General features: G+C 33.7%; 3 protein-coding genes across 3 annotated transcripts in view; 1 reads left to right on the top strand and 2 right to left on the bottom strand.

Moving 5' to 3' along the window:
• The window catches only part of LOC127701603 (solute carrier family 66 member 2-like), an 86,284-nt gene that overhangs the window by 63,092 nt on the left and 3,487 nt on the right, over window positions 1-19,705 (top strand). The window lies entirely within an intron of this gene.
• On the bottom strand, window positions 3,642-19,541 carry LOC127701612 (guanine nucleotide exchange factor MSS4-like). Its single transcript, XM_052205578.1, has 2 exons — window positions 19,368-19,541; window positions 3,642-3,993 (listed from the first exon to the last, which is right to left on the bottom strand). The coding sequence occupies exons 1-2, from the start codon at window positions 19,506-19,508 to the stop codon at window positions 3,754-3,756; spliced, it is 381 nt and encodes a 126-aa protein (XP_052061538.1). The 5' UTR covers window positions 19,509-19,541; the 3' UTR covers window positions 3,642-3,753.
• LOC127701607 (uncharacterized) lies at window positions 11,347-13,575 on the bottom strand. Its single transcript, XM_052205566.1, has 2 exons — window positions 13,098-13,575; window positions 11,347-12,527 (listed from the first exon to the last, which is right to left on the bottom strand). The coding sequence occupies exons 1-2, from the start codon at window positions 13,180-13,182 to the stop codon at window positions 12,013-12,015; spliced, it is 600 nt and encodes a 199-aa protein (XP_052061526.1). The 5' UTR covers window positions 13,183-13,575; the 3' UTR covers window positions 11,347-12,012.

The raw sequence follows: 19,705 nt of genomic DNA, 5'->3' as shown, positions 1-19,705 counted from the left end.
TGTACAATCTTCATTAATATACAGGACCCTATGCAATAAGTCAAGCACTAAATCAGTCCAAGTATTACACACAACTTGTTTTCTACATCAATAAAAATTTATTAACCTTATTCATACTCTGATAAATAATTTCAGGATTCAGTCAGATTTGCAATAATTATATAAATGAGGGTCTGAATGGGGGGTCCCTTAATTCAGCATACTTTACTTTTTTAAGCCATTTTTCTTTATTTTTTGTCCATTATTCTCTATTCTTTATTATTTTTATGGGCCTATTTTCTCTATTCTTTATTTTTTTGTAGTTCGTGTATTGGTCCATTATTCTCTATTCTGAAAACCCCATGCAGACCCTCATATGGTCCGAGTACACAGTTATTTCGTAGTGCATTTCTTTTAGACAATAAATGAAAATTAAAAAAATCCCACCTGCGCTTTCTCAATAATATTTTTACAGTGTGTTGTACTACTTTTGGGACAAATTATATCAAAATTATAGAAAACTTCATCGGCTCTAACTCAAAATATGGACAATTTCATGTTAAGGGGGTCTTCAAATCTTTTGACAGCTTCCGAAGTGCTAATTTTTAACATTTTTCAGCTGGACCAAATCACTACTTTACTTTAAAATTCATGACCCAAATTTTTTTACAGTGTCATTTCACCCCCCTACTTACTATTTGAGTCATAAAACATGGAGAAATAAATTTGGAAGGGGTATAAAAAAAATCGACAAGTAACACACTGTCCACACTAGGGACTATATTCGTGGACAACGAAAATCAAAGGACGATAACTGTGTACCCGGACCTAATAGGGTAGAAAAAGTTGACCAATCTTAATAAAACTTGGTATGATTAAAGCTTATTAAATTATAAGACTGCTTACAAAGTTTCATGGCAATAGGATATATATTATAGACATTATGACTAATTCTATATTCAACTTTGCGTCTTAAATTTAGACGTTAAAATTGAAAATTTTCAACTATCAACATTTGGGGCTTAAAAAATTAAAATATTGCAAAAAAATACTTTTGAAATACCTTAGTATATAATATATTATGCATTAAAAGCAACAGAGTACTCATTTGATTTATCAGACTTATCATAGTTATTAAAAAGTCAAATTTATATGAGCCTGTGGCTAAAAATGGAGGTTTTCCAATGAAGGGGGGCCTTACATGAAGATGTAATATTTTCCAGCAATTTTAAATTTGTAAAGCTTTTTGGTTATAAATAATCCTTACATATGTATTAAATGTACTTTAAATGGAAAGAAAACTTGCAAATAACATATCACATTAGTTTAAAAGGGTCTTAGGCCAAGTAAGACTGAAAATAATTTAGGGTCAATTTAGGCCGTATCACATATTTACATTTAAAAATGCATATTGAAGCTATAGGAAATAAAATTTTGTGTCTTTTCTATCATTTCTATACTCAGGTGACATGATACAATAAATCTGAGCACAAAAAGACTCTTGCATTCAACTTTTTTTGCAGACAGTATGGTCTGATACAAAGATTTTTCACTTTTTAGTGAAAAACATGCATGCAATTTTAGTCTCAACAGGCTTATATTTGAACCACTTGCTATCCTACAGAAGAAAAGTAAGATATTATGTGACATAAAACAGGTACAAAGGACATTATTAAGTGCTTTTTATACAAATTTAGTGAGGTCTTTATAATGGACTTCAACTTTTATGTTCCAAGCTCCTCACATTTAACTTGATCCAAACAGGGCGTTAGACGAGGATCATATATACAACACATTTTGCACATATTGTCCGAGATAATCTTCTTTTCTGTAGATTCAGAGTTTACAAATGAGTAATACAACTGGATTGAAGCATAGAAATACAAATATTGACACATAAAAACCTGTCAGATAGAAAGTCAGAATGCCACTTATGCATCAAAATTGAAAAAGGTATGAAATGCTTATTTTGACCATAAAATGCCAAAATTGGTCATTTTTTCAGAAATTCTATCAAATAAAAGTTTAAATCCTTTAGTTTTATGCTATTTGATAAATTGACACCATCAAATCATTCAGGGAAGTTGCCAAAGTACAGATTCTATATTTCCTGATTTCACCTCTTAGGTCCGAGTACACAGTTATTTCGTAGTGCATTTCTTTTAGACAATAAATGAAAATTAAAAAAATCCCACCTGCGCTTTCTCAATAATATTTTTACAGTGTGTTGTACTACTTTTGGGACAAATTATATCAAAATTATAGAAAACTTCATCGGCTCTAACTCAAAATATGGACAATTTCATGTTAAGGGGGTCTTCAAATCTTTTGACAGCTTCCGAAGTGCTAATTTTTAACATTTTTCAGCTGGACCAAATCACTACTTTACTTTAAAATTCATGACCCAAATTTTTTTACAGTGTCATTTCACCCCCCTACTTACTATTTGAGTCATAAAACATGGAGAAATAAATTTGGAAGGGGTATAAAAAAAATCGACAAGTAACACACTGTCCACACTAGGGACTATATTCGTGGACAACGAAAATCAAAGGACGATAACTGTGTACCCGGACCTCATATATGATGGGTTTTGTTGAAGATCTTTGGATTTTTCACTGTTGTTGATTTGCTGTCTCATTAACATATACCATATAAAGGTTAACCAGGAATTCAAATGATCAAGAAAGTTTAAATTTTCTTTAGGCTTGTACAGACATTGGCAAAATCTACGAATTCAAATATCCACAAAAAACATTATTTTTCATTCACCCACGAAAATTGTTATCAACGAAAATTAATTAATCCACAGTAGATCTCAGAGAACACAGGTCTCCAAAGAACACAGGTCTCCAAAATAACCTTACAAATTTTGGGAAGATAAATACACTTTTTTCAAATTCATATAAAATGTATCTGAATCATGTGAATCATGCCAGTAAAAATGTACCCAAACAGTGGCTACTTGGCCTATGATACTAGCCTCCAAGACTCACATTCCACAAACATTAAAGCAGACCAAGCAGTAAATGTAGTGATATAAATATTTGACAAGAATTTCAGTGCATGGGAAACGTTTCTAAATTGAGACCAAAGTTTTGAAAGCAAAATACACAAAACATTTCTATCAACATACAAATGTAACTTGAACAGAACTGTCAGAATAGTCAAAGGTCAATTTTGTCTGTAGAGTGATGTATGAATTGTGATTAACATCCAGTGGCAAGTATTACATACATATCAGGACAAGAACAATTCCTGTAAACATGGTAAAAATATGAACCCTGCTTTGTACTAGACTGACATCCTGAGCTAGATTTTTAGCATGCTAGGTAACAGTCGGCAGGAAGACATGTCACCCTACTGGGATACATTATTCTGATTCCCAACCAATCAGTTCGTGCTCTTCCTCCTAAATGCCATGTGCTAAGTGGAGAAGCAGCAAATACCAATTTTCAAGTCTTTGGTTTGAGATCAAATCCACAACTTCTTCCACTCCACCAATCAGGCTACCATGAGACCACCTGAAGATGGTTCTTTGGTTGTGAAAATTACAACCTTAATTTTAGTACCTTCAGGTAATCACAATCCACATATATATGACAAATGTAGTTAAATACAAATGTAGGTAGTTACAGTGTGAGAAATCCAGACTTCCGTCAAAAGATATAACGTTTTATTAGGAATGATATTTTTTTAAAGGTAAACAAATTGCACATGTACAATGACATAAAAATAAAAAAGAGTTAAAAATATAACAAATTACACAGGTTTCTAATCTTTGTGTACTACTCTATCTAGAGCTATGTAGTACGCTGTTTTGTCACTGATATCATGCCATCCTATTGGTCCAACTTCACAATCGGCACAAACTAAATATTTAATATTGTCTACTGTATTACAGAAACCAACATTTTCAAATGTAAACATGTCTCCAACCTTCCAGAATTCTGATAACTTCTCTCCATTCGAGTCTATTCCTTCCTTCTTCTTCTTCATGTGTGGCATAAAGAACTGAAATAAAAAAGAAATTTATAATTTTCTATTTAGTTTTCAGGAAATATGTATCGGATATCAATAATTGTCAATCTACAAGAAAACCAGGAAATGGTAAAGTATAAAAGATAAGGAAAGACTACAATTTTGTTTTGATATATTAATATTCAAACGCCTACTTTGTACTTGTCCAACACATGGAGTCAGATTTGTAACATGCAACCTCACAAGGTGTCCAAATCAAACATGTTATATAAATGTAGTGGACATACTTAATACTGTAAATTCTGAAATTATTGCATGCATTTATTATTGTGATTTTTAAAAAATTAACAATAATGCAAGTTTAACTATTGCGAATTTTGGAAAAGCTTCATACAGATATATGTATTTGATATCAGAATGCGAGTTTTTATTATTGCGATACTCAAGTAGTTGTGTTATTCGCATTAATAAAAACCTCGCAATAATTTCTGAATTTACAGTAATAACATTAACAATACCAATTCTACTGCTATTGACTGCTCCAGAAGCGTATTTGAACAATCAATGTTTCTTAAATCAGTGATGCTCAAGGTCATGAAGGTCATATATTTGAAAATTTAAATTCTAATGAAAATATTGAAGATCTTAAAAAATCAAAATTGACCAAAAGTTAAGCCAAACTCAGACAAATGACTCTTAAAAATTCTTTGATATAAATAAAAAGAGATGAGGTATGATTGCCAATGTAACAACTAGTGTTCAAATGACATGGATGTAAACAATTAAAGGCTACCATATAAGGCCTTCAAGAATGAGCAAAACCTATACTATATAGTCAGCTACAACACTGTATAAAAGGCCTGACGTGACAAAATGTGAAAGATTTCAAACGAGAAAACCAACAGTTTTATTTAAAAGAATTCCACTAGTATTTACAAAAAACAAACATGGCAAATAGACAGACATAACCAATGACAACCACCGAATTACATGTTCCTGCTTTTTACATAATTTCAGGGACAGGCACATGAGGAGTATGGCCATGTTAAACATTTTTGTGAGCACTCAACATTTCACCTAACCTGGGACAGTGTTGTAACATCGAAAACAAATGAACAAACTGAAACTAGAGGCCCTAAAGAGACTGTGTTGCTCACCTGAAATTATGTACAACTTCAACAATGGCCACTTTCCAACATTATACTCAAATATATAATTACTACAACTAGAACTCTATTTTTGCTGATCATTTTAGTCGTTTACAGTTTCTCTTTACTACTATACGGTAGTTTTTCCCCTCTGTACACACTGTTAAAAGGTTAAGTTAAAAAAAAAAATCTAAAATGCCTATCTTTATGGGTCATGCAGCCATATTTAAAAGTTGAGCATCTACATCAATGTACATTAAAAAAACTTCCGTCCACACACACATTTTTATCAACAAAAAATGTGAATGTTAGAGTCTATTAAAAAACAGAGTCAAGTGAAACTAACTATTTTTTGAAAGTATCATGTTTTTGTGATAAATTGTGAAAAATGGGATGTGTAATTAATATATATTTACATTTTGTACTTGAAAACCAGTATGCATCTATCATTGTCTATTACTTCTTTGTAAAAATGTATAATTTGACTTGCACAAGTCTTCAAGATTATGACTTACATGAGTTCATATCAGAGCTGAGACTGACTGATTGACCTACATGTAGTCCAAACAGGTTGGTGAAGATCCCCATAAATTGGTATTATTCTATTTTATCAGTTATATACCCTAAAACAGGTATTAATTTTCAGTGATAAAAATATAAACTTTGGATTTCAAGATATTTGCTGTCATGGTTCAAACATTCAGGTAAATGACAACATTTTGCCAGAAGACACCATGACTGAAATATCATTTGGATAGAAGATAATAGCTTTCAAAAAGTAGGATTTTTGGAGGCCATTATCTTTATATTCTCCTTTGAACTATGATCTTAAAGAGAAAGTTGTTGCTATATAATTTATATGAATATTTGTGACATGTGTGATTGACAGCCATTATGATGAAATACAAATATTTGATTTTGCATCACTGTAAATTGATGCCAGATTTTGGAAATAGTACCCATTTATGAGGATCCCCACCTGCCATATACATTTTTAATAGATGTTTCCAATTTCTATTTTATGAATCAACTGCCAGGTTGACCTGGGGTCATTTGGGGGACAACACGTCATAGGACATTGTGACATGCAGATATTTGCTTTGTGATATCAATTTTTTCTGGGAAAAAGCACCAGTTGGAAGATCACATATTATGACATCTTGTAAGGCTTTTTTTCATCTTTTTGCAGTGATGCCTTCCTACGAAGTCCAAATAATTATGACATCTTGTAAGACTTTTTTTTCATCTTTTTGCAGTGATTCCTTCCTACGAAGTCCAAAAAGTTATGACATCTTGTAAGGCTTTTTTTTTATCATTTGCAGTAATGCCTTCCTACAAAGTCCAAATAATTATGACATCTTGTAAGACTTTTCTTCGTCTTTTTGCAGTGATGCCTTCCTATGAAGTCCAAATAATTATGACATCTTGTAAGGCTTTTCTTCATCTTTTTGCAGTGATACCTTCCTACGAAGTCCAAATAATTATGACATCTTGTAAGGCTTTTTTTCATCTTTTTGCAGTGATGCCTTCCTATGAAGTCCAAATAATTATGACATCTTGTAAGGCTTTTCTTCATCTTTTTGCAGTGATGTGTTCCTACGAAGTCCAAATAATTATGACATCTTGAAAGGCTTTTTTTCATCTTTTTGCAGTGATGCCTTCCTATGAAGTCCAAATAATTATGACATCTTGTAAGGCTTTTCTTCATCTTTTTGCAGTGATGCCTTCCTATGAAGTCCAAATAATTATGACATCTTGTAAGGCTTTTCTTCATCTTTTTGCAGTAATGCCTTCCTACGAAGTCCAAATAATTATGACATCTTGTAAGGCTTTTCTTCATCTTTTTGCAGTGATGCCTTCCTATGAAGTCCAAATAATTATGACATCTTGTAAGGCTTTTCTTCATCTTTTTGCAGTAATGCGTTCCTACGAAGTCCAAATAATTATGACATCTTGTAAGGCTTTTCTTCATCTTTTTGCAGTGATGCCTTCCTATGAAGTCCAAATAATTATGACATCTTGTAAGGCTTTTCTTCATCTTTTTGCAGTGATGCCTTCCTACGAAGTCCAATTAATTATGACATCTTGTAAGGCTATTTTCATTTTTTGCTGTGACACACAAAGAAATAAATGTGGATAGTGTCCACATGTGGACACAGATGATGCCCCCGCTTGCATAGCATATAGTTATAAAGGGACATAACTGAAGAACGGTAAAAGTGATGCTATCCAAATTTGAACTTGATCGGAGTTTTGTGGTAATAAGCATTGTGTGTAAGTCTCATAACATTTGGTTGAGGCTAACTTAAGTAGAGAACAGAAACTAAAAATTCAGCAATTTTTCTATTTGTAAATGCGCATAACTCTAGAACAGTTGTGTATAAGTTTTATAATATTTGGTTGAGACAAACTAAAGTTAGAGAACGGAAACGAAAAATTCAGCAATTTTAATGTTTATAAAGGGACATTACTCAAGAATGGTAAAAGTGTTCTCACCAAATTTCGTACTTAATCTGTATTATGTAGTAATAAGCATTGTGTATAAGTTTCATAACATTTGGTTGAGGCAAACTAAAGTTAGAAAACGGAAACAAAAAATTTGTACTTAGTTTTGTGGTAATGAATATTGTATATAGATTTCATAATGTTTGGTTGGGGCAAACTTAAGTTACAGAATGGAAACTAAAAATTTTGCAATCTTTCGATTTATAAAGGGGCATAACTCAATAATGGTTAAAGTGACACCAACCAATTCAACTTGATCTGTGTTTTATCAGTGGAAGTCAAAATTAAACATTGCATTGTATAAAGCATTGATTGTAGTTGATTCAACAATAATCATGGACAATCTTAGGACTCCAATTTAAATCAAAGCGCGAAAGCGCTGTAAAGGCAGTTAATTACAGGTTGTGTGTATTTTTAGTCCAGTTATATCATTATCTTGCATAGTACAGTGTACTTATCAGAGGTGGCTTTCAGTATTTAAGATTTAGAGTTCTCTAATGATATTGAACAAGTTATATGAATGTCATATTCTGAGCACTATATGAAGGTGATTGTTCTCACTTGTTTATGAACTAGTGCATTATGTCCAGTTTGTACCGGTACCTTTTTTATCTATGTTTATAGTCAAATTAGTTATCAAAGGTACCAGGATTATAATTTAATACGCCAGACGCGCGTTTCGTCTACATAAGACTCATCAGTGATGCTCAGATCAAAATAGTTATAAAGCCAAACAAGTACAAAGTTGAAGAGCATTGAGGACCCCAAATTCCAAAAAGTTGTGCCAAATACGGCTAAGGTAATCTATTCCTTGGATAAGAAATCCTTAGTTTTTCGAAAAATTCAAAGTTTTGTAACAGGAAGTTTATAAAAATGACCATATAATTGATATTCAAATACTGTTTAAAATAGTTAGGCATTTTCTTTATAGTAATAAGTAAATGTTATCAACTGTATTTTATTCAACTCTGCAAATGTGGTTTGTTACTGTTAAGTATGGATGATAGTTGTTTCATTGGCAATCATAACACATCTCCTTATTTATATAATGATCTATATTCAAAGACCTCAGGTACAAAAAAAATGCATGTAACTTAACTATGATGGGAAACCTTTGACTTCTTTCTTTTATATAAACTTTTGATTTGGTACCATAGAACTATGTAGAATAAATGTACATTGCAACATGTCAACTCTTTCAATGACAATACTTTTTTAAGAAACTATAACTCCAAGCAAAATTATATTTCCAAGTTTAAAGTAATTTATGAATGAAAAAAGGAGTTCTTAATTAAGAAATAAACTGATTCGCCGAGCGCAGCTGGATACAACCGCAGAGGTCCAACCCTGAACAGTTGGGGCAAAAATGGACACAATATTCAAGCTTGATACAGGTCTGAATTTGGATTGTAATTAAATATTTGACATATTATAGTTTCTGAATAAATGTAGTCAAAGAACTTGAAATCGGTTATATGAATTGAATTTATATTCAATTAAAGATTTCTTGCTGTTGTGCAATACACTGTGCTGTTGCGCAATACTTAATAAATCTGTTGCCAGACTATAAACAAATAAAGTTCAATTTCTTCTCGATGTCATATTTGAAATTTATGAAAATCTATAGGGAGATTACATCAATAGCTATAAATAATTCACCAAAGTTTCATGCGAACTGCTTAAAGCATTTTTGAGTTGTTGTCCAACAAGAGTGCACACACTGAAATGTCTCGCCTTCTTTACTAATCACTGATATTATGTTGATAGTCCTAAATATAAAGCTTTATTACAACTGTCACATAAACTTAACATTAACCAAGAAAACTAAACATTGACCAATGAACCATGAAAATGAGGTCAAGGTCAGATGAACCATGCCAGGCAGGCATGTACAGCTAACAATTCTTCCATACAACAAATATAGTTGACCTATTGCTTATAGTTTAAGAAAAACAGACCAAAACACAAAAACTTAACACTGAGCAATGAACTGTGAAAATGAAGTCAAGGTCAAAAAAAACCTGCGCGACTGACATATAGATCATAAAATATTTCCATACACCAAATATAGTTGACCTATTGCATATAGTATTAGAAAAAAAGACCAAAACTCATGAATCTTAACTTTGACCACTGAACCATGAAAATGAGGTCAAGGTCAAATGAGACCTGCCAGCTAGACATGTACACCTTACAATCATTCCATACACCAAATATAATAGACCTATTGCATACAGTATAAGAAAAACAGACCAAAACACTAAAAAATTAACTATAACCACTGAACCATGAAAATGAGGTCAAGGTCAGATGACACCTGCCAGTTGGACATGTACGCCTTACAGTCCTTCCATACACCGAATATACTTGACCTATTGCTTATAGTATCTGAGATATGGACTTGACCACCAAAACTTAACCTTGTTCACTGATCCATGAAATGAGGTCGAGGTCAAGTGAAAACTGTCTGACGGGCATGAGGACCTTGCAAGGTACGCACATACCAAATATAGTTATCCTACTACTTATAATAAGAGAGAATTTAACATTACAAAAAATGTTAACTTTTTTTTCAAGTAGTCACTGAACCATGAAAATGAGGTCAAGGACATTGGACATGTGGCTGACGGAAACTTCGTAACATGAAGCATCCATATACAAAGTATGAAGCATCCAGGTCTTCCACCTTCTAAAATATAAAGCTTTTAAGAAGTTAGCTAACGCCGTCGCCACATCCCTATCCCTATGTCGAGCTTTCTGCGACAAAAGTCGCAGGCTCGACAAAAACTGGAAAATCACCCCTTTTTTAATGAATAAAACCCCATAACTCAGAAATGTAAAATCTAAAATTTATAAAATTCTAAAGGGAGCTTACGGATTGATAATTTAGTCTTAGATGCAAGATTTTGTTATCAGTTGTTAGTGGCTTTGAACTAGCTGTCAGTAACTTGAGTACTCTCAGATCTGTACTTAGTGTCTTTTTGTTGTTTGGATGTACAACTACCCGACCACGTCCACTTGTATTTGTATTTATCCATCTGATGAGTTAAGCCTCTTTCAACTGATTTTTATAGTTCTTTCTTATATTGTACTGTTACACCACTGTCACAGGTTAGGGGGAGGGTTGGGATCCCGCTAACATGTTTAACCCCGACACATTCTGTATGTACATGTATGTGCCTGTCCCAAGTCAGGAGCCTGTAATTCAGTGGTTGTTGTTTGTTTATGTGTTGCATATTTGTTATATTCATACATTTTTTGTACATAAATTAGGCCGTTAGTTTTCTTGTTTAAATTGTTTTACATTGTCATTTCGGGGCTTTTTATAGAGCCCTGATTGTGCGGTATGGGCTTTGTTCATTGTTGAAGGCCGTACTGTGACCTATAGCTGTTAATTTCTGTGTCATTTGGTCTCTTGTGGAGAGTTGTCTCATTGGCAATCATACCACATCTTCTTTTTTATATTTACATCAACAGATATAAACAATTCACCAAAGTCAAGGTGAGACAACAAAACTTAGTGGTAAGATCTCTGAAATGTTTTACACGGTACAAGTTTTTCTCATTGTTGGAGATTGTACGGTGACAGTAACACCTGTAACTGCTTAAACCCATTTCTTATGCACTTTAGTTCGATAAACTCACTGAATATCATACCACATCTCCTTATTTTATATGCATTACAATTTACATGTGCATGTAATTATAAATATATATATATATCAGAACAAAATTCATTGCGTCACTTTTATTTATGCATCCTTTGGCACAATACAAGTTCTAAAATTACACAACATAGTACAACTAAATGTTATTTCAGATGAAAGTTTTGTTTCAGTTCCATTCATAGGATTATTAGAATTTTGTATGTTTTGCCAAGTCCAATAATTCGCTCTATGTGCACATGTTAATTGGAGACTTTTCTATCCCGTATAAGAGTTTTGGAACTAATTCGGTTTCTTTTTTTGAAAAAAGTTAGCAAACAAATCTTGCACATTTAAACCTTTGTCTGCCATCACACTGTCACCTGGATCACATAATTGAACTATTCTACATCTTTCAACTATTTCATAGTCACTGGTAGAACCAACATATGCATTAGAGACATAGTTGACTAAACCACCAGGTGTCGAACATACAAGTACTTTCAGTGTTTCTGTTTTTATATGATGAAAAGGTTGCCTGAGCTCTAGGAGCTTTAGGTTTTATCACGGGATATTCTGTGCTGTCAATAATAATCCAAGTCGTAGGAAACTTTAATTTGAAGTTGGATGGTGAAAAATACCTGACTAAACCACTAGATGGCCAAGTGTTAGCCTCACACCACTGTTTAGACATAAAAACAATCCATGTATACACAATATTCTTGACACTAGATTCAATCTAGAATCTAGAAAGTTCAAAGTTGGTTGTATAATGCCTCAATTTCATCAAAGTCATAAAAAAACTGATTTTCAACTGACACCCTATCAATTTGAAAATATATGTATCTCAAACAATGTGCTGCTGGACCAAGTGTGGTCAAAACAAATAAAAATTTAGTATACAACTCTAAACCGGTATAAAAATGCATGGCTGTGTCACGTGTCTTCATTTCAAAATTCTCTGCTGAAAACATAGGCATTGATGGTGTTTGCATAATTCCATCTGTGAAGCTCAACATTAGCTCGGCAGTTGGTGGTGGACAGTCATAAATCCTTTCTGCAGTATGAATGACTTCTTCAGGAAAACCAACTTTACAATCAAAACTTTCCTCTAGATTTCTACTACAATATTCATCAAGTTTAGTTCTTTTGTTTTCACAGGAAACTGCCCTGATTTTTCTTTTTGCGGACGATTCAGTCTCTTGCTTGGTCCAGGAAAATAGGCTGGGAATGGCAGTAGACTTAAGTCTCTGAATGGTGGGTTTGCGCCCTGAAAAAGGTTATAAAACATTAGTTTTTTGATAATTAAATGAACTTCCATTAGCAATGTATACTTTGTATTACCTGGCGAAATATTAACTAGATTTATTCATTACAATCTGGATAAAACTATGTTTGCCTGATTCAATGTATGTTATGTAAATCCAAAGGACAAACAATGAGAGACTTATGCAACAAACGTACATTGTTTGTACCTAAATAACTATAATATAGATGAGAGCATGTCATTGTTTTGTTCCTGTTAACATTGTCATTGATATTATTCAAGAAAGTCTATGAGGCATAGCTTATGCATTCCTGTCATTACTACATTAGCATAATTACTGCTAAAATAATTCTCAGTATGATATACCTCTTGTAAGAAATCATTATAATTGTAGCAATCACCAAAAAATCTCAAACAGATCACATTGAATCGTAATCCAAAAAATTATGACGTCTTGAATTAACCACCCCCTTTTATTCTAAAACGATAATTGCGGTTGTAAACAGACTTTGGTTCATTCGCATGGCGATTACATATATAACTATATATTTCAGAAAGAAAATAGAGTTTTACCATGAATAGTTTCCTGCACGTAGTCTTTTTCAGTAAAATGTGCCTTGCAAACAACAGCTGATTGAGATGGACTCCACGATTTCATCGTGTTCTCGTCCAATCTGCGTATGGGCCATGGCGTTGATCCAACTTTTCCTTCTTTTTAAGTCATTTGGAAATGCATGTCCTCCTCTTAAATGACATCCAGGTACACAACAACAAGTACTTGGCATCGTTAATTAAAAAATGTAACTGAAATAGTTGCACAGTGCAGAAACCGGAAGTTGAGGAACAGGATCGGCTACCACGGCGCCACCTATTCAGGAACGATAATTTGCTACTTTATATAACTGCGAAATAACAATAACGTTAGACGGGTTTCACGTGCATAAACAGAAATGCGCTTTAAATTGTACAATATAATTCATGTTCAGTCGACCTTTAATTATTATATCAACGACTGAAATGATTTATAAACATATAGATTGCAGATAACACTCGAAATCAACCCGAGCTCTTTCCACACGGAATTCAAATAATTCTAGTTTGTCAATCGGTTGACTGCTTATAATGCAAAATACAAATATATCAAAAGTTTTTAAAACTAACAAAACACAATGATCGTTTCTCTATTTCCCAATGTAAATGAAATGAAACAAAAAACATTTTATATCACAATAAGAAGAGGAGAGAATTCAACATTTCCGGATCTACTTGGAGCCTAACGACCCCCCACGTAGATAAGTTGGATATCGCGGAAGGAAGGATTAACCTGGCAACTAGAAAGGCATTAAAGCACTGCCTTTAAAAAAAAATTACTTGATATTTAGAAGAAACTAAACATTTTGCAATTTTTCCATTTATAAAGGGGCATAACTCTAGAACGTTTAAGTGACGCCACCAAAATTCAAACTGGATCTGTGTTTTGTGGTAATAAGCATGTTGTATACGTTTCATAACATTTGGTTGAGGCAAACTAAAGTTAGAGAACGGAAACCAATTTTGGGACGTACGTACAGACGGACAAGGGTAAAACTTAATGCCCCCTCCGCTACGGCGGGGGCATAAAAAATAGCTTTACAAGATGTCATAATTATTTGGACTTCGTAGGAAGGCACATACCTTTCAGTATTTTTCATGTTTTCGCTAATATTTCAAAAATTTTAATTTTTGGATGGTAATCTATCATGTCTATATATTCCATTTATTTGTGAAATTGGTCCCAACCTGGTGATTATTTAAGAGAGTATGGAAAGACCACAATATATCACTTGCAAAACATCTTGTTAATATAGAATATATGGTTACGGAATATCTGTTTCATGGATGACAATGGAGGGCAGGGCACATTTTTAGGTTAGGAAAAGGCACTGCTCATTTTTTTTTTGTCCACATTTCTGTGTGTATCCATCTTGGCTTTTTATCTCAAGTTAACATTGCTTTTTTACTGTATATGTTGACAATAAAGATGCATAAGTTGTTATTTTGATTATTTATTCTATAACATTTGCATTAGATAAATCATTCATACATTGTCATAATACATGGCAATACACATCCATACATCACATCATTGTTAACTAAAAGAGGCAAAATAAACTTACTATCAAACTAAAAACTCACAAACATTTTAGAATCAAAACATATGAATAATAAAAACATAACCAAATAAAAATAATCAAACATGAATCAGAATGTAGATACAGCACTATTAAACAATTGCACTAACACTTAAGCAACTTTCACTCTTAGACACTCATCCAGACATACATTTAAATCTCAGATATTCTAATGCATTATATTTCTAAAGTTCTAATGTTCAATGAAACACAATTATCTATGCAAACATTTCATCAATATAACATAATAATTAATTAAAAGTCAAGCCATTGTTCATAAATTTCCTAACACAGAGATTTGATTCTTCTGTCTTTGGCCTAAAAGAACTGGGTAACTGTAGGTTGAAGTATGCTAGCAAACATTGTGTCATCGCAGTCCAGTTTTACATTTAGTAGTTGGTTTAATGTACTGGTCTTCATGCTGTTTTTGTGACTGGTCTTAATAAGCTTCACCTGTGAGAATACCATCTCCACCTCTGCTGTACTAAGTGGAAGTATGGTGGCCACACTTAGAAGTCTGTATACCAAGTGATAGATGTCTTTGAGTCCTGTGTCTGTAGAATTGTGAAGAAGTTGTAGTAGTTAAGTCACTCACCTGTCCTGTGCTGTCATGGTGTTCAGTAGTTGAATGAAGTCTTGCCATTGTGTCTGTAGTTCTTCTGGGTCCATGGAGAAGTGGTCTGCTAAGCTGAACATCTCGTTGGACCCATAAAGTGCTGGGAGTTCATCAGGTGTACCACTCAAATCAAGGACTGAAAGCTGGTCAATGACGTCTGTGTCAACAAATCTGTCTTGGATGTTGTTGATCAATTTGGTCAGGAATGGCTCTTTGACTTGGGTGTTGAAGTCGGAACTTGATGAAGTTGTCAGTTGTAAATCTGATGACATCAGGAGTACTTAAGCTTCCATGGTCCATCTTGAGTTTGTCTGGTTTCCAGCATCCTGATGGTTTTGTCTACTGTAGTTTTTACCATGCCAATGCAAGGTTCACATCCCACGTTGAAAGACCAGTGAAAGAGCAGATATGTGTGTAGGGTGTCTGCAAGTAGCAACAAGGATCTCAGTGTGGTTGGGTCTTTAAGGCTCTTCTGGATGCCATTACCAAATGGGTCAGCAGTCAGGGGACTTACTTAAATGAATGATTTTAAATCACTGATTCAAGTAAAATTTGTTCACAAATGTTGGAAGTAAGAGTTGTCTTTCTTTAATAATCACCTATTTAAGTAGTACAAATAAATCACTAGACTAAGTGATTTAATCTTATCGTAGCTTTAAATATACAATAATAATGATCCAGGGACTAAATATATTGCTAAAATTATCAGAACCAACATCTGTGATTATAGGATGACCAGTCATGTCAGGTGATGACATTGTACTGAATCTGGGATATAAATGGACACAACAAATGCAAAATTGAGTTGTCCCACAGCTACATCAAGTTATCTTAAGCTCTTGTAGCTATGTTTAGTTCTGTCAAAGGTCATGATCCCAATGGTCACATAATACGTAATTATACTTTCCAAAAAATAGAAGATCGTCGAATAACAGTCAGTGGTAAAAATATTATATTTTAATAGTTAAATAAAATGCTCCGCAGGGCACAGCTTGATACGACCGCAGAGGTCGAACCCTGAACAGTTGGGGCAAGTATGGACACAACATTCAAGCTTGATACAGCTCTGAATTTGGATTGTGATTAAATATTTGACACAGCATAGGTTTCTGACACAGAATGAATGTGGTCTAAGAACTTAAAGATTTTAAATTGGACATTCACCTATTATGGTCCAATATCGAAAATCTAAATACATGGTTAGATTCAGCATATCAAAGAACCCCAAGAATTCAATTTTTGATGAAATCAAACAAAGTTTAATTTCGGACCCTTTTGACCTCAATGTGGACAAAGTTGATAACGGGGCCCAAAAATCAAAAATCTAAATACATGGTTAGATTCAGCATATCAAAGAACCCCATATATTCAATTTTTGTTGAAATCAAACAAAGTTTAATTTTGGACCCCGATTTGGACCAACTTGAAAACTGGGCCCATAATCAAAAATCTAAATACATGTTTAGATTCATCATATCAAAGAACCCTAAAAATTCAATTTTTGTTAAAATCAAACTAAGTTTAATTTTGGACCCTTTGGACCTTAATGTAGACCAATTTGAAGACGGAACCAAAAATTAAGAATCTTAATACACGGTTAGATTCAGCATATCAAAGAACCCCAATAATTCAATTTTTGATGAAATCAAACAAAATTAAATTTTGGACCCTTTGGACCTCAATGTGGACCAATTTAAAAACGGGGCCCAAAATCCAAAAACTTAATACACAGTTAGATTCAGCATATTAAAGAACCCCAAGAATTCAAGAATAAAACCCCATTGAAATTGATCAAGAAATAAGCAATTTATACGAAGTATCTTCTTTTGCACAATACTGTGCAATTGAATATTTCTTGCTATTGTGCAATACTGTACAATTGACAATTTCTTGCTATTGCGCAATATTGTGCTATTGGATATTTCTTGCTATTGCACAATACTGTGCAATTGAAGATTTCTTGCTATTGCGCAATACTGTGCAATTGAAGATTTCTTGCTATTGTGCAATACTGTGCAATTGAAAATTTCTTGCTATTGCACAATACTTATTATATAATAATTTACACATCCTGTTTGGTGTGTATCTCCTACCATATCATTATTATTTGCTTTTAAATATTAATCAGAAATAACCAACTTAAAATGGAAAATTTTAAAAGAAAAAAAAAAAATCCCCCCCCCAAATTTTTTGAACCCCCTTATGATTCATCACCCCCAAACTCAATCCCAGCCTTCCCTTTGTGGTATGGTACCTTGCAGTACAATTTCAGAGAGATCCATACACTTGAACACAAGTTATTGTCTGGAAACTAGAAAAATGCTTATTTTTGGCCCCTTTTTGGCCCCCAATTCCTAAACGTTTCGGGCAATTACCCCCAAACTCAATTCCAGCTTTCCCTTTGTGATATGGAACCTTGCAGTACAATTTCAGAAATATCCAAACACTTACACACAAGTTATTGTCATGAAACTAGAAAAATGCTTGTTTTTTGCCCCTTTTTTGGCCCCTAATTCCTAAAATTTTGAGGCAATTACCCCCAAAATCAATTACAGCCTTCCCTTTGTGATATGGAACCTTGTGGTACAATGTCAGAGAGATCCATACACTTACATACAAGTTATTGTCTGGAAGTTACAAAAATGCTTATTTTTGGCCCCTTTTTGGCCCCTAATTCCTTAACTGTTGGTACCATAACCCCCAAAATCAATCCCAACCTTCCTTTCGTGGTATTGAACCTTATGGTAAAATTTCATAGAGATCCATTCACTTAAACTAAAGTTAGAGTGCGAAAACCAATGTGTCTTCGGACGACGACGCCGGACGACGACGACGACGCCAACGTCATACCAATATACGACCAAAAAATTTTTAATTTTTGCAGTCGTATAAAAATTGGCAAGTACGTATATCATGTATATACCGAGTTGAGTCTTTGTTGAAGAACGATCTGATAGACGAGTTTGTCTATGCGACTTTCTGCTTGTCACTCACAAGTTAAGATTGATGACGTTTTATAGTACATTGCCGAAACGGCACAAGGGCGTTTTGGAACAAGGCGGCAGGGCAGAAGGCGCGGCTGAGGGCACCAATGGCAAGGCACCCTTCTATTTTGGGCTAACGAGTACACTGCAGAATATATATTATATTGCCATCGGACTAGTCAGCTGTCGGAATAATGGGATGTATTTTATAAAGCAAATCATATTCTGACCCCGTGTAATTTGTTAATAAATAGTTTGATGAGAATCTGTATAAATAATTCCCTGTGTAAAGCAAATCAAATTCTGCATATATATACATAATCAAAATTCTGTATAGCATGTATGTGCGTATGCAAAGGATTGTTACGTCATAATTCCGTATATATATATACGGAATTCAAAGTCTATCCATACGGAAATAGTTCTGTATATCCTTTTTTTGAATTCTGTAAATACATAAACGATTTTTGTCTATTCGAAAAGGCAAAAAATACATAATTGAATAATACACCTCTACACTACTACACACAAATTTTTTACCCTGATACTGCGCAATAATTATTATTAAGTGTCTGACTAATGGGTTGTAGGATTATTGGGATGTCGGAGCAATGGGTTGTCGATTATTGGGCTGTCAGATTATTAGATTGTCGAACTGATGGGTCGGAGCAATGGGTTGTCGATTATTGGGCTGTCAGATTATTAGATTGTCGAACTAATGGGTCGGACCAATGGGCTGTGGGAACAATGGGCTTCGGACTAATGAGCTGTCGGACTAATGAGCTGTCGGAATAATGGCGTGTAACCAAACAAAGATTGGAAATTATGACCCATTTGGCAGATAATCCCCAATAATGGCAATATGTAGGAACAAACTTGGTTATAGTCTGAGATAGCTATTGGTCGAGTTTGTGAGGCCGAATTTGTTTTAGGGCGAGTTTGTTATGGGCCTAGTTATCTAATCTTTATCGGGTACCGAACAAACCGGGTGTCACTGTTAATGAATTTGGCTAACTATTCATGCTGTTACTATTAGTATTAACAATAACAGGCAATGACAGGTCAACAATACCTCAGATTTGCAGAAAATTGCACTCTTTGGTAAAAGAACTAAAGATGAGCATCTTTCACAAAACACTTTAGTCCGATTCTTCCCATCTTCGCTGAAGTCGTTTGGCTCCAATGGATCGTTTTTCGTGTCACATTCTGCCATGTTATCAAAAGGCAGAAAACATTGGTTGTATGTTCCGATTTCAAATCATCAGCTTTTTCTCATGATGCCAAAACTAATCATATCAGAAAATACATAATAAAATAAAAATCCAAATTTTCAGTATAACTGACATTCAGCAAAACATTCTACTATAAATGAATAAGCATGAGACGAGGAGAATTTTTGATATCGGATTT

This window comes from Mytilus californianus, unplaced genomic scaffold, assembly GCF_021869535.1.
Source record: "Mytilus californianus isolate M0D057914Y unplaced genomic scaffold, xbMytCali1.0.p SCAF_5, whole genome shotgun sequence".
NCBI lineage: Eukaryota > Metazoa > Mollusca > Bivalvia > Mytilida > Mytilidae > Mytilus > Mytilus californianus.
This window is presented reverse-complemented; position numbering and strand designations above follow the sequence as displayed.